Raw genomic sequence first — 16,124 nt, 5'->3', positions numbered from 1 at the left:
ATAAGGCTGTAAACACAACAAAAGTAGCTAACGCGTCCCTGAGGCAGGTCAGTGACTGGCCTAATCCAAGAGGAGTTAATGATTTAGGAACAAGGCAGAGGTTTCCCTCTCACCGGAGAGCACTGCTTCTTTTATACCGTAGCAGTACAGAAATGGAACATACGAACGTTTCTAAGAAGACCTCTCACTTCCTCTGAAGCCCCGGGGAAAACTATTTCTCAGACGAACGTTTCCTCTCCATCGCTCTCCCCAGCGCATCCTTCACCTCCTGGTTCCTCAGGCTGTAGATGAGGGGGTTCAGCATGGGGGTCACCACCGTGTAAAACACAGAGGCCACTTTGTCGAGGTCCTGGGAGTGCCTGGAGCTGGGCCGTGAGTACATGGATGCAGCCGATCCGTAGAAGAGGGTCACGGCAGTCAGGTGGGACGCGCAGGTGGAGAAGGCTTTGTGTTTGCTGGCGGCCGAGCGCATCCTCAGGACGGTGGCCAGGATGTAGGTGTAGGAGATGAGGATGGTCAGGTTGGTGACAAACAGGTTGAAGCCGACCACAACGAACATCATAATCTCATTGATGGTGGGGTCCGTACAAGAGATGGCGTAAAGCGGGGGCCCCTCACAGTAGAAGTGGTTGATGATGTTGGGACCACAGAAGGACAGCCGAAGTGCAAACCCTGTGTGGATAGTGGCATTCATAATGCCAGCGAGGTACGAGCCCGCTACCAGCAGCGCACAAATTCTGCTGGACATGGAGACGGCATAGAGCAGGGGGCTGCAGATGGCCATGTAGCGGTCGTAGGCCATCACGGCCAAGAGGTAGCACTCTGTGGTGGCGAAGACCGCATAGAAATAAAATTGTGCCAGGCATGCGGAGTAAGAAATGGCCTTCCTTTCTGCTAGGAGATCCGCGAGCAGTCTGGGGGTGATTGAGGAGGAATAGCAGATGTCTAGGAAGGACAGGCTGCTCAGGAAGAAGTACATGGGGGTGTGAAGCTGGGCATCCAGCCTGATTAACGCCAGCATCCCCAGGTTCCCTAGCAGAGTGACCACGTAGATCACCAAGAAGACGACAAAGAGGACAGCCTGGACATCCCCCTGCTCTGAGAAACCCGAGAGAACAAATTCAGCACTGGGGGTGCGATTTCCTTTGGCCACCATCGTACCACAGTGGCTGTAGGGAAAGCAAAGGTGCGGAGAAACACAGGGTCAGCATATTCCTGGTTTCCCCACAAACAAACGTTAAAGGTGCATTTATTTTTATCAGGAAACACAAATCTCAGAGGAGGTGGAACAACATATTCAATGTCTGTCTCAAAACACGATTTAAAGCAAGGGAAGTGCGTGCTGGGATTTATTTCTGATGGTTTCGTTGGTTTGATAAAGTCACTTTGCCTATAGGAAGGTTTGTGCTACCTTCTGAGGAAGTTAAGAAGTTTGTTACTCGTCAGATCCAAAGAGATAACCACAGCAATTTATTCTAACATCAGAAATCAAAGTCTGCATTTAAAAGAATAAAAAAGACTCGCCTCAGAAAATAGGAAGAGAAAAAACACTGCTGGGATATAGAGGCATTTTGTAGAGAATTTCCTTTAGGAGTCACAGAACAAATTAAAACGAAACTCTAATTTCTTCCCTTTCTTCCTATGAAACTCTGGAAGTTAAGTTTGAAACAGGAGATTTAGTGCAAGTATTAACCCCCCCTTTAAATATGGCGGTACCCATGTCATTCTCGTGATGCCACTAAGTGGAGAAAGACAACGGAAAGAATTTATAGAGGTCAGTACCGGTGGAAACCCCAACAATGCAACAGTGCCATTATGAACTGGGGGGAGTAAGATGCTGATAATGCAGGTTTTTTAAGGAAAAAAAAAAAAAGAGAGAGAGAAAATAAAGCTCATCCCTTAAAACAGAATTTAGGAACAGTCACAGAAATTGCTCACTGAGGGTTTTTGAACCCTTAAACAAGATGCCAAATTCTACCATTGGAAAGGACCCGTCTGCCTGAGGAGAGCTCAACGTGTGCCCTACCTCCGCTCACACGTCGGGTCCTCTTAAATCCGGATTCAGCCCAAGGGATTTTTATACTTCATTCCAGCATTAAGTCAGGCCCAGAGACTTTCGCACCCCTCTAAAACCCAACTTGGAGTTTGCCAAATAACCCAGGTAGGGCTTCTCTGCCGTGACCTTCCCAGTATAGCGAACCGTAGACCGTGCGCCACCAGCTCTCCTCTCGGCTTCGCCTAACGGGTCTGCCACAAACCACAACTCGAGGACGGCGAGGGGTTTTCTTTTCCGCCGGCACGATAACACGCCTCAGGCCACCGAGGCTTGTCCGAGCTGCTGCCCTCTCCGGCCAACGGACATTAATTATTAATCCCGCTAATCCTGATTAAAATAATCAGCTGAGGCACTGCTAAGCTTTAAGTGCCCAAGTGCCTCGGTTGGCCTGACTCATAGCCTCAGCTTGCGGCCGCCTTAAATTTGGAAAAGCAACTTGTAAACGCCTGAGATATCCTGACCTTGGGCGACTATTTCGTGTGGAAATGGGCTCCTGCCTCAAGTCCTCTCCCCGCAACTTTTTGGAGCGTTATTTAGGCTAAAACTCACCTGTTTGCTCACAGCTCGGGGCCCTTTTTGGTTTGTCAAAGGCTTGTTATCTCCTAGACCAAAATTTTACCCGAGAAATAAGCCCCAATTTCTCCCGGTGTTGGTGTTAAAAGCAAGAATGATTTGCCAGCCAGGAAGGGCGCCGATACTTGACCAAGAAAAGCCGCAGTTTCCAGGACTCTCTCATTAAAAGCCCAAGGGTTCTGCCGCTGCCCTCCCAGGTGTGTCATGCAGGAAACTTCTCTCGGGAGTTGATGACTTTGGAAACAGCTCCTTAAGGAGGAGACATGCCCTGATAAATAAACACAATTAGTTTCAGCAAGTTAAATATAAGCTTGGGTCATTTTTCCCACTTATTTATATAGAGATAAAGAATCTTATATATATATATATATATATAAAAATTTATCTCTTGGAATATGTAATTTATCTCTTGGAATCATGGAGAATTAAAAAGAACTGGTGTAAGAAATAGAGACTCAAGGGTCAGGAGACAGCTCAGGATTTGGAGAAGTGTTGAAATGCTATCGGGGAGGGAGGGAAAACTATTCGGCAACTCTTCTCCTGCAATCTGCTTTACCATGATCTGGGGTATCCTGTTGTTTAAAAACCCGGAGAGTTGGACCCAGGCATCTGGGAGAGTCACAGCCAGATTTATGGAGAAAACTTTCTCTTTTATTGCTCTTAAAAGGACCAAACAGCACTAGTATCTATAATCAGATAAGGGAATTATTTCCTATCCATCCGTGGAAAACATAAACCTTCCTTCCGGTGTTAGTGACCTTTATGTCAAAGCGAAAGCATAGCTCTGACACTACCTTCATCCCTCTTGCTTTCCCCTTCTTTCCAGAAAGGGTTTTCTGGATGCTGAGCGTCCATGCTCAGCTGAATTATAAAGTATTCATCAAATCTAGTTTCACCTTCTCACTTCTGGGTGGGGTCTTTGAAGGGCTCCAGAACATCAGTGTGGTGAGCTGAAGCTTTCCCCTTATAGGATAGAATATGTTTCATTTAATTAAGTTATTAACTAGTTAATTCTTGTAAATGTAGTTAATTTACGTTTAAACTAACTCTTCAGAACGTGCCCTGAGTGTGACTGCTCTGAGCAAAAGGCACGTTTGCCGTGTCAGCCCATCACCCTTCGCTGCCAAGCAGTGAGCGGAGAAAATCACGCGTTTTTTCCAGAAAAATTCATCTCGTCCTGATGTGGGTGTTTAAAATACATCTGATGAATCAAAGCCCCCAGATGCACGGTTGTCTCCATAAGGGGAACTGATGGTGACTAAGTCAGATGCGAAAGCCTACAATTAGACAGGATGACTCCTGGACCGAGATGACTCAACCCCTGGAACCTGGAAGCAGAAATTATTAATAAGCTGCAGCTGGGATGGAAAATAAACTTTGCCTGGATGGAGACACATAAGTAGGAGAGGAGATGGTGGGGGGTTCTGGCCGTAGTTGAGAGTCTTGGAGCCACCAAAGAAGTCAGGCACGTTTGAATACAACATATGGCCGGAAGCCTGGAGGCTCTCTGTGTTGTCAGCGCCACGTGACCTCTTGGGAAAAGCCAAGACTGCTCAGACAATGTCTTGAAAGACTGTTCCTGGCCAAGTTGAGAGGATGCTTGTCACAGGGGATAAAACTCTACCTTGCTCCTTGGCAAAGGAGCACGTCATCGTGGTGGCTCCAGGCTGGTCAATGTCTGTGGGGGAGTAAAAAAGAAAGATCCTCATCACAGAGGTCTATGTGCAATAGACGTGAAGCGTTGGGGATGTGCTCTTCCCCATAAAGACTATCCTTGGACAAATCAGAGAAAATAATAAATCAGGTTTATTGTACTAGAGCAAAACCTTAGGCAACTACTTAAAAAACTGAAAACAAAAGTTATGAAAGACATTGTCCCTGCCCAGCACGTAGTAGTCTTTACTTGGTTTGTCCCCTTCTGCTCTGAGCCACCTCTTTCAGGCCACAGAACTTAATGTTGTTGCAACATCGCATTAAATCCTCTTTGGGAAAAAGCATCAGCCACGCATGTTCAAGCACTGCTTATAAATGTATCTACTCCGCAAGTTTCACTGCCAACGTACGTGTTTTTAGGGCTGTCTGTCTTTTCCCCATCCTTTCCTTCTTTCAGACATTGTAATTACAGGCAATTTAGTTTTCAAGGGTCCCCAACACGGAATTAATTCATAATTTAAACTCTGTGGTGTTCAGCACAAGGCAGAGCGCGTACATCTCACCAGATGAGCAGAAACGTACAGTGCCCTCCAGCTGTCGGCCTTATTTCTCCTGCTGACTCCACCGTGGCAGGTGGAGTTTGGTTTGGTTAGAGCGGGACCTGTGGGAATACATGCAGGAGAGGAGCTTGTTCGTAGCTCTTCTGAGGGTGCTCCTCACCTCCTTGTTCCTCAGGCTGTAGATGAAAGGGTTGAGCATGGGGGTCACCATGGTGTAGAAGACAGAGGCTGTTTTCCCTTGATCTTCTGCGTGTCTGGAAAAAGGATGTAAATACAAGAAAGCTGCAGAGCCGTAGAAGAGGGCAACAGCCATGAGGTGGGAGGCGCAGGTGGAGAAGGCTTTGTGCCTGCCCTCCGCAGAGCGGATGTTCCAGACGGCCAGCAGGATGCAAGAGTAGGAGACAACGATGGCCAAGACTGAGGTTGTTATGATGAAGCCAACACACACGGCCATCACCACCCTGTTGAGCCAGGTGTCGGAGCACGAGAGCAGCAGGAGCGGTGGCATTTCACAGTAGAAATGATTGACGAGGTTGGGGCCACAGAAAGAGAGTCGGAGGAGACCACTGGTGTGCACAAGGGCGTTCAGGCTCCCGGCAGCATAGGAGCCCGCCACCAGCTGGACGCAAACCCCGTGGGGCATGGCAACCAAGTAGCGCAGAGGCTCACAGATGGCCACGTAGCGATCGTACGCCATGACAGCCAGAAGGATGGCTTCCGTGGTGCCAAATACCGCAAAGAAGTAAAACTGTGTGATGCAACCATTGAAGGAAATGACATTTCTCTCTGCAAGGAGACCTGACAGCAACTTCGGCGTGATGGATGAAGAACAGCAGATGTCCATGAAAGAGAGGTGGCTGAGGAAGAAGTACATGGGCACGTGGAGCTGAGAGTTGGTCCTGATGAGGAAGATCATCCCCAGGTTCCCCACCAGCGTGGTGATGTAGATGAGCAAAAAAGTCACGAAAAGCAGCTCCTGCAGGTTGGTGAAGCCCAAGAGGACAAACTCGGTCACGCTCGAGTTGTTTTCCCCAGCCATTCTCCTGGTGCCAGCACAGAGGGGACAAAGAAACACAGGGAAGAGGTGAAATAATTTCTCCCAGCTTGCGGGAATATGTAGTGCCGGAGGCTAACGCAAGATTTGGCGTTTCCTGGATAAACACACCCACTTATTTGGAGAAAAAAATACGATAGCTACCCTCGGTGGGCAGGTTGAAGATCCAAAATAATACTTTGAAAAATAATATATTGACAAAATAACAGCCAATAGATCATAAAACAGGAAAAAAAAAAAAAAAAAAACAAACAAACAAACAAAGAAAACCAAAGAAAGCTTAAAGTTTAAATCTTAAAGATCTGGCCCATTGTGGAGAGAATTCACCTTGCAAAATGATGTCTTCTCATGAACATCCAAATTCTTTCCAATACGTGGGCATGTTTGGGAGAATTTCTTTCCCTTTGTTGGGGGGGTATTCTTATTTAGGGCCAAGAAACACAGTAATATCGTGCCTTAATTTGCCACGTTAATTAATGTTGCATCAAACGGATAACAGGCCACGTTGGAGTGATTTTCTCAGTCTGTAGTGACATCTTCGGGTCAACTAAAATGAGACCGGCGTACCTGATTGCAAGTTCACATACGTGTAGCTTCAAGAGAAAAACGCCCCCTTCTAATCTGAATTATACTTACACGCCGTCTTCCTTGCACCTCTTGGCTCTGTAACATCGGGAATTTTTATCCAAAATTCGAGTTAGGAATTAGGACGCCTCAAAACCTCTCAAAATTTCACCCTCCCTCTGGTTAGTGGCATCTCGAGTCGGTCTCAGGAAGAGACTCACCGGTCCGGGAGCTGAAGTTAAAGCTCCGCTGGTCTTTCCGAACCCAAGAAGGTTTCCCCATGGCAGCTTCCGAGGTGAATGGGCGATTTAAGCTTTACCCCACGCCCACAGGAAAAATCACCAAAAGGTCTCTGGAAAGGGAGCGAGCCGTCCCCGAAGAACCTAGGCTGAACACAGAGATTTCTCCCCAAGGTTTTAGGGATGGGATTCCCCGAGGCACGTCAGAAATGATGCTCGCAAGAGCCCGAGCAATTCCATTTGTGTACGCAGCTTTGTAACGAGGAGTGGAACACAAGGCAAGGCATTTTTGCTGGAGGCTTGAATTGGAAAGATTTTTATTTTTTTTAAATTTATTTTTATTCTCCAGGAACATGGGAGGAAAGAAAGAAATAAGTCCAAGTAATGGATTAATTTAAGGAAATCATTGCTTTACATTTGCAATGATCAGTTAGATTCATTTCCTTTTGTACTGTGTATTTCCCCAGAGCAGATGTGGATTTGTTAAAGAAAAAGCAGATTGAAATGCAGATATCAATTTGCCGCCGTGTCGTCGTTTTCTTTTTTTTTTTTTTTTTTTTCAAGACAACTTGTCATTTTCCCTTTACGCTTGACTATGGTTTTGCTCCACTGCTTCCCGGGGGGCAGAGTCTCCGAGCGGGTCCTATAAGCAGCATTTGTGCGGACGCGGCTCTCTGGGAGCTCCAGGGGCAGGAGGCATCACCCATGCGCGTGTCGGGACGGTGACCTCAGACTTAGGTAGCTCTCTTCTAGACAGTTGCAATTAGGTCTGTGAATTTCAGTCAGTACTTTTTTTTTTTTTTTTCTTCCTTTCCCCCCCCCCCCCCCCCCTTTTTCCTACTACTTATCTGCTGGTCGCACATCAGCATCATTATAACTTTACCTGGTATATTTTTCTTCCTCTGTTCTTATTTATGTTTGGGGGTTTTTTTATTAAAAAAAAAAAAAAAAAAAAAGAGAGATTTTTATATTGTCCACTAGACATGACCTTAAAATATGCGCACTGCCTGTTTGAGAAATGAATATTACTATTCTCACTTCCCTCTTCCTAGCAGCCCCGCGGTCCGTCTTCTAGCGCCAGGGAGATGACCGTTTCTTCACGATGATTCCTCTTCTCCCATCACCCTTCTCGAAGCAGCTTTTACTTCTCCATTCCCCAGGCCGTAGGTCAGAGGTTTGTCGCAGAAAAGTCCCTTCACCCACTGCCAACGCTCTTCCTGGGGTGCTGGTGGGCGTCTTTGCTGCAAGAACATAGTGATGGCTCATCTTCAACTTGGTGGCCACCACAACCTCTGCGTCCTTCTCTGCCAAACTGCTCTCCAGCCTGTCCTGGTGCCTGGGGGCAATTCTTCCCCGTGGGCAGGACTCAGCATTTTCCCTTTTTGAAGTTTGTGTCATTCCCATCTGACCATTTTGGACAAAAAAAAAAAAACCTCCCTTTGAAAAGCCATTTTGCATCACGCGCTTCAAAATTAAAATATCCCCAGTTTGGATGCACGCAGGCTGGAAAGCAGAATAGTTACAACCACAACAGCTGAGGTCGAAACTCAGTTTTCTGCTGCAACAGATGTGTAATTCCCAAATCTCTACTGTCTTCTGCCCAAGGCAGGGGGCAGAAAATGTCTTGTACTTGTGAGGCTTCGATCTTTCTTTCTGATGATGGACCTGTGGGACAGCCAAACCTGTTTTAGCTATTTTCCATCTTTGTTTCTTCCCCAGACAATGGTACGGGGGCATCACTCCATGGTGACAGAGTTCACTCTCGTGGGGTTCACCCACTGCCCAGAGCTCCAGGTCCTCCTCCTCGTGGTGTTCCTCATGATGGACATTACCAATCCAGAAGCTGAGATCGAGCCTGGAAGAAATGAGAGGTACCGAAAGGTGGATGAACCCAGCATTGAGGTATGTTTGCAGTTTTGGAGGAATAGAAATGAAAGCGATCAGACTAAATACAGAATAAAACTGAAGAACAGCTTTCCATCACGGAGACGACTGTATTCACCCTGCCCCGTCCAGAGGTTTAAGCCAAGGAGCTTCATCGCTCTTTCAAGGCGATCACTGTGCAGAGCTCCTCCCCCAGCACTCCATACTGCTGCTGCTACAAAATTTCCCTAATTTATTTGGTCATGAGGAACTGGAGGCCATGAGATTAATAGTCACAGGAAGTGCTCTCTTATTTATGTATTTATTTTTAACACCGATCCTACCCATGATTAATAAAGGGTGGACACTAAGCTTATGAGTGGTCCAACCATCAGCAGAAGCAGTGCGCTCCGCGGGATGCAGAGCACGGTCCACACGCCCAAAACTCCTCCAGGCGCCCAGGGGTGCTCCTGTGCAGGCAAGAGAGAAAACGGGGGAGAAAGCACAAGCAAACAAGCAAATATTTAGAAGTAATCTGTCCATCTTTTGTTACTTAACCAAAAAAAAAAGAAAAGACTAGCTTTTTTCTTTTCTTCTTTTCAGAAAAAAAAAAAAAGTAATGGTTGGCTGGTTCACCATAAACAACCAGTGAAAACTGTGGCCAAGAGCATTGGGAAGTGAGAGGTTTGGTGCTCGTGAAAGGAAAAGAAACCGATCGTGTGGCTTGTGCTTTGTAGAAAAGAGCGGTTGATTGCAGATCGGGTAACGCTAAATCGCCTGAATACCTCTAAAAGGGTCCAGGCGATCCCACCACAGGCGTTGACACCCACCTTGGGCAGGGGGAAGGAGGTGGCTGCTGTGTCCCATTGCGAACATCTCATATCTCAGGTGGCCGTCTCCTCGTCCTCATTAATTTCCATCTCCACTTCAGAAGGTGTTCATGTAACTGAGCACAGACATCTCAAAGGCACACGTTACATCTAAGGACGTCCGAACCAGTCCTTCTCGGTGCCGCTGCTAGTCTGTATCGTGTAAAACATCACCCATTCCAGCCCAAATATCCACATTTTATCACGCACAGAAGCATCCCTTTCTCTGGGATGACTCGCTTAGATAGATGCACGTGCTGACCCTGCAGGTGTCTAAAGCCACCTGAGATTAGTTCTACCCCACGTGTCTCTCTGCCCTTGCTCAACCCAACCTTCCCCTTCTCGCTTTCCCCTTTTCTCAAGAAATGTGGAAAATGCAAAATTTCTCTTTCTTGGGTTCAAAACGCCTTTCTGAGTCATGAACGGTGGTAAAGGCAGACACAGAGAGGAGCTCACCGATGTTTGGATAGGGTCTCCTTGCTCCTTCCACCAGGACCTCAGGAAGGGTTTTTGCTCCAGGGCAGTAACGGTGTCTAAAATCAGCCATTATAATATCTACAATATAAAAGAGAGATACCTTGGCCATCTGTTTTAAAGGGAGTGAGGCCAAACTAAGACTCTCCCTTTCGTTTCTGTACTAAGGGAGACTGAAGGCAGCTCAGTTTCCAACTGGCCTGGAAGGAAAAGGGTTGTCCTCCAGGTTCTTGGCTCTTCCCATACATCTGGATTTCACACGATGGAGAGGAGTCACCACCTCAGTGCAGGATCTACACGTTTGAAGCCCAAGTCTTCAACTTCATTTTAATCAAAGAGGAAAAAATAACAAACATTTTCTGTATCTGTGTCTTTTTTACCCACCAGCTAGAAGAGACCTCCAGCATGGGGTTCATTTCACCCTCTTTTAGATCCAGCTCATATTAGGACCCAAATCTTAGTGTCTGTCATTACCTATTTGCGAGCTAAAGGTCTCATTACAGCTAACGCAACCCTGGCCAACGCAACCAGCAGAGTTTATCGATCTCTTCAGCTGACAAAATGTGGGTGTCCGCCTTGCACTGTGCCACACCGAACCCCACCGATGGACTTGACCAAATCATAGAATCATAGAATGGTTTAGGTTGGAAAGGACCTTGAAAATCATCGAGTTCCAACCCCTCCGTCATGGGCAGGGACACCTCCCACCAGCCCAGGTTGCCCAAGGCCACGTCCAGCTTGGCCTTGAACACCTCCAGGGATGGGGCCTCAACAGCCTCTCTGGGCAATCTGTTGCAGTGCCTCACCACCCTCACAGCGAAAAACTTCTTCCTAATGTTTAATCTAAACCTGCCCTCTTCCAGTTTGAAGCCATTCCCCCTCGCCCTATCGCTACATGCCCCAGTAAAAAGTCCTTCCCCAGCTCTCCTGGGACTCTCCAGCCCCTTTAGGGACTGGAAGACCACAATAAGATCTCCCCAGAGCCTTCTCTTCTCCAGGCTGAGAAATCTTCCTTGGCCACGCAGAGAGCCCCCGTACCCAACCCAGGTGTAGAGGCGACGTGGTGTTTATTTAAAGTTCAATTTAAAGGAGATAAGTCCTTCCTCTTAAAGGCGTGATTGCCAACTCCAATCACTAAGTATCTCAACCAGGGGAGGTGGCCCCTACCCCTGCGATAGCTGTGTTTGCTCACCTCTCTGTTTAAAACAGATTTAACTGGAATTAAGACAGCTACGCCTAAAAACGCGAGCCTCGCTGGCTCCAGCCAAAGCCTGAGATGCAGCGCGTGCTTTCCGCAGGGGAGCCAGGGGACAATTTCAGACACAAGACCTCAACTACGGCGTTAAACCGCTGTTTTGACTGCCTTGTTTCTGCTTTCTTAAGTAAGATGAATTCCAGTTGGAAACTCATATGCATCTAGAGTCCCGGAGCATTTCACGTGACACACGGACAAGCTCAAACACCTCTCTGAGGACGTAGTGATAGCAGCTCCTGCCCATTCCGAGGTGTGGAGCTCCAAAGCAATTGGCAACTACTCAGCGTGAAGGCAAAACGAGACGCAAGATGCCGGCCACGTCCTCGCCCGTCCATCATGACCCACCAGGAAAGGGAGTTGCAACGCTGGGCGCTCCTTCTCCCCTCTGTAACTCTCCTCCTGGAGCCCTACGAGGGGTTTCCCACCACCCTCGTGGTCGGCGAGGGCCGGTACAGCTAACCGCTGGTTTCCTCACACAGGGCCAGCCCTGCTTGCGCCAGGAACAAAACGCTTTCGGTTTTGAGAGCGGCAGCTCCAGCAGGAAGCCACAGGGAGCAGAGCAGGAGTGCTGCAGAGCCACAGACTTGTGATTTTGAAGCACTGAGAGCCCCCGTTCCCATTAAGCCACCGGCACCCCGGGCTGCATCCCCAGCAGGGTGCCAGTGGGGGGGTTCTGCCCCTCTGCTGCCCTCGGGGGAGACCCCCTGCAGTACTGCCTCCAGCTGGGGGGTCCCAACAGCAGAAGGACACGGAGCTGTTGGAGTTGGGCCAGAGGAGCAGTCCCCAAGGCTCAGCGGGACAAGGAGGGTCCAAGTTGGCCCTGGTGGATGTGGGTGGCTGTACCGGAGACCTCCCGGAGGGGCCCTGCTGATAAGGGAGGAACGGGAGCGCAAACAGGCCGGGAGGGCGTTTGCCCCAGGCCGAGAGTGCCAACCAAAGCAGCCGATCGTTGGCTGGATTAAATAATAACCAGGGAACCATCAGGAAGCTTTGGGAACAAAGAAGGATTCAGCTGATCGACCCTGGGTGCCTGTTAGTTGTGTGTCGTTAATAAATCAGCAAACCGCTTCGATCCTGACGTGATTTAACCCAACCGGGCCGCTTCTCCCTCCAACCCGAGTTATTACACGTCTCTAGGGCAGCACCAAGGCTAAGCCATCCCTCCGAATTTCCCCACGGTCCTGAGAGAGGCTGCGGTCTCTTTGGGCTGAGGTGATACCCAAATTGGAGTATTTTGAGGTTGTTGGTTTTTTTAAGGGTACAACCTCTGCGCACAACGCCCAGCGGCTCTCTCTGTGGGAAGGCGGCAGGAGGGATGTCGGGGCAGGCAACGGCAGCGGCTGCAAAATGCGGGGTCTGAAGGAGAAGGCGGCTGTGATCTGTTGTGGTCAGGGTACCGTGGAGATCATGGCTCGTAGGAGATCGTGGCTTTTATCCCGGTCAACGGGGAGATGGAAAGAAAGGTGTGGAGCAGCGGATAGGGGCTGCTTGACAGCATCTGCCCTTTGGGGGGATTTGTCACTACCGCATCCTCAAGTGCTTTCAGAGCGCCTTCGTTCACAGCAAAGGTCACCCGAATGTGGTATTTAACTTCAATTTTTAGCTATTTTTAGCTGGCTAAGATTAAATGAGGTGTACGGTGCTGATAATCATTTAACAAGGTTTGAGCGTGAATAAGAAAAAATATTTCCTGGGTGGCATGCCAGTTATTTGCTGTCACCTCAATTTTTCTTGCTGAAGGTGTTGACACCCTGAGGCTAGTTATTATTCTTATTATTACTACTAAGAATAATAATAATGACTTTAAAACGCTGCCTTGAAATGGAATTTCGTTTAGTGGGACAGTACGATTCCCCCCCCCCGCCCCCCCCCGTTGATCCTCATCTGCTAAGCAAAAGGGAGAGCAGCACATGACACAGCTCATAATTAGAGTCCAGCCAATTGCAGCAATTTTTTTGCCATATTCTTCTGGTTTAATTTGGCCTGAGGCACAGGACTGAATAAATGGTAGAGGGCAAAATTTTACATGAGGAGTGGTGCGCGCTTGTAGTTCTCTGCCTGTGTCTTCATTACGTTAAATTAACTACTAACTGTAATAATATAAATTATATAAATATAAACGTTTGGAGAACTGACTGAAATTATTAGTGCAATTATTATCCATCTGAGGATATCGAATCAACCAGCGAAGCTACTAAGTCAAAGCACAGAAGACCCCAAAACTGTTATCAATCTGAGAAATTCAATCAAAAACTGACCACATCGCCCACATCGCCATTCTATCTGACCGTAAATTTGCAACGTTCAAAATCATTTTCTTTTCGTGAGTCTCCTCAAGGCCTCCTTCACCTCCTTGTTCCTCAGGCTGTAGATCAAGGGGTTCAGCATGGGAGTCACCACGGTGTAGAACACCGCAGCCCATTTATCTCCTCCTCCCGAGCTGTCGGAGCTGGGCTTTAAGTACATAAAAAGTGACGTCCCATAGAAGATGCTCACAGTGGTGAGGTGGGAGGCGCAAGTGGAGAAGGCTTTGTGCTTACCCTCGGCTGAACGCATGCTCAGGATGGCAGAGATGATGGCTGCGTAGGAGACCAGGACAACCAGGCTGCTGGACACACCGAATAAAGATGCTGAAGTTCTCAGGATAACGCGACTGAGGGTGGTGTCGGAGGTTGAGAGCGATATCAGAGGAGAAATGTCACAGAAGAACAGGTCGATGACGCTGGAGCTGCAGAAGGATAAACTGGACATGCTGATAGTCTGTCCCATGCCATTTGTCAGCCCCATGAGATACGACCCAGTCACCAGCTGGAAACAGTATTTTGGGGACATGACAAGGGGATACACCAGGGGATGGCAAATGGCCACGTAACGGTCATACGCCATCGTAGCCAGCAGGAAGCATTCCGTCATCCCAAAAAGATCAAAAATGAACACCTGGGCCATGCACCCAGCGTAAGCAACACCCTTGTTCTCCGATATAAAGTCAACCAACATCTTGGGGGTGATGACGGTGGAAGAACAGAGGTCTACAAAAGCCAGGTTGCCCAGGAAATAATACATGGGGGAGTGGAGCCGAGGGCTGGTCGTGATTAACGCGATCATCCCAAGGTTCCCCAGGATGGTGACAAGATAAATGAGAAGAAACATCAGAAAGAGGGTGACCCGAGTCACCGGGTCCTCAGTGAACCCCATTAAGCTGAACGCAGTCACTTGGGTGCAATTGCTTCCTGCCATTAGTCGGACGCGTGCTTTCTGTGTGGACTCCTCGATGGAGGTTTCTCCTACAGCAGGCAGGTATCTCCCAGGTGGAAAGCCCTCCTGCTCGGAGACAGTCCTGCAAGATCGAAAGGAAGAGTTTAGGCACAGACCAATTAGAAACAGCTTGCCAAAAGTCCTATCACAGGGCGGGTAAAACAGACGGGGTGCTGCAAAAGCGAAGCTTTGCTCGAGCTGTAAAGCCCCACGGCGCAGCGTGGTGCGTGGTCCTCTGGCTCACTTCTGGATGTCCAGCACCGACCTTTGTGAAAAGCTGTGGGGAGGTTACCCAGCTGGTGTTCAGTCTGGGACGTTGAGATCGACCTGAAACACAGAGAAACGTGGTACTTCTACGGCGCAAAGCTGATTATTCATCCTCTCGTTGGCATCTGCCAACCACCCACTCCTTCCCCCTTTGCTGGGACTTCTTCCTTGCTTTTAAACCTTACACAGAGGTTTGTGTTGGTTTCCCCTCCCTCCTGATAACGCTGGTTTAGCTACAAAAGCTTTTCCTGGGTCTTTAGCCTGTTCCTGGAGCCTTCAAATGGAAATGGGCAACCCCCAAAGCTGAGCAAGCTCTCCTTAAAAATACGTTGGGGGGGGGAAATCATCTTTTGGACCTGCCTCAACTCAGCATTAGTAAGCTGCTTAAATGTTCTTTCCAGGAAAGCTTCTGGGCCTCATCCAGGAGCCCTTTGCGGTCAACAGGGAGAGGAAGCCTCCTGAGTGTGCTCTCCAACAGGGTGATCTCCAGACCTCCCTTCTCAGCAGTTGTGTGGTGAGGACGCAGGACGTCCAGCTCCCTGGTTTTTTGGTGGAAAGTCCAGAGTATCGTGAAGAACTGAAGACCAGGACCCTGCAGGTAGGGCATGAGATGAAGACAGGAGATGGGTGGCTCAGCACACACTGTCCTTGCTCGTGACTCTGGTACTGGAGCTCCGGCTCGGGCTGAAAGACAGTGACCCTCACTTACATCTCAGCACTATCTCTGCTTCCCTCCCGGTGCTCTTGGAGATGGCTGTGAAGACGCGTGTGCCTGGAGCTCTGCAGAGGAGCTTGAAAATAAACCGCTGTCAGCAAACACCCGTACTATTCCACATAATTTGGGGATTTGAGGACTGTGAATCTCTTTGAGCCCCGGGAGAGTGGCAAAGCCCAAAGCAGGTCATTATCTTTTCTCCGCACTCAGTTTGGAGAAGCGTACCCAGAGGAGATGACCTCAGCTTGAGTGAACAACAGGGCTTTGGGCTCTCTTCAGAGCAAACCACAGAACGAAGCCCCATTTTCGCGTCCACTTTTTGAACGTTTCAGAGACAGCGGCAGCTCCACAAGCACCGTGTTTGACGTTATCACGCCAGGGAGCTGAGGAGGACCTCTCCGATGGGGCACAGCACTGCAGGGGCTGAGCCAGGGCTGGTCACAGGGTCCATCAGCAGTCCCAGGCACCCAGCTTAAATTCTTTGCAAACCATAGCTCACAAGTTTGGCTGCTAGGAGACTATAGGAGATCATGGTGACCTTGCCAAAGTTGAGGTAAATGCCACCCACTGCTCTCCTTTTCATCCACACAGCCATCATCTCATCACCCATAGCGCTCAGGCTGGTCAAGCACGACTTGCCCTCGGTCCATCCCTGCTGGCTACTCACCTTCTTGTCCTTCCTCTGCCTGGAGAGGGCTTCCAGGGGGATTTGCTTCTTAATGCTGCA

The 16,124-nt window shown here is 48.7% G+C and overlaps 2 protein-coding genes across 2 annotated transcripts; both read right to left on the bottom strand.

Moving 5' to 3' along the window:
* Nucleotides 1–211: 211 nt before the first annotated feature.
* On the bottom strand, nt 212–1,211 carry LOC309673281 (olfactory receptor 5AP2-like; the record flags this gene model as incomplete). The annotated part of the gene is given in 2 exon segments (XM_082485021.1): nt 212–1,174; nt 1,176–1,211. Coding segments are annotated over 2 exon segments (999 nt in total).
* Nucleotides 1,212–1,721: 510 nt separating this feature from the next.
* On the bottom strand, nt 1,722–14,397 carry LOC309673280 (uncharacterized protein; the record flags this gene model as incomplete). The annotated part of the gene is given in 5 exon segments (XM_082485020.1): nt 1,722–1,738; nt 4,254–4,307; nt 4,839–4,917; nt 4,919–5,885; nt 13,490–14,397. Coding segments are annotated over 5 exon segments (2,025 nt in total).
* Between the last annotated feature and the right edge of the window lie 1,727 nt (nt 14,398–16,124).

Source organism: Vanellus vanellus, assembly GCF_965231255.1.
Source record: "Vanellus vanellus genome assembly, chromosome: 6".
Lineage (NCBI taxonomy): Eukaryota > Metazoa > Chordata > Aves > Charadriiformes > Charadriidae > Vanellus > Vanellus vanellus.
The sequence above is the reverse complement of the archived record's forward strand: the minus strand, read 5'-3'. Positions and strand labels throughout refer to the sequence as shown.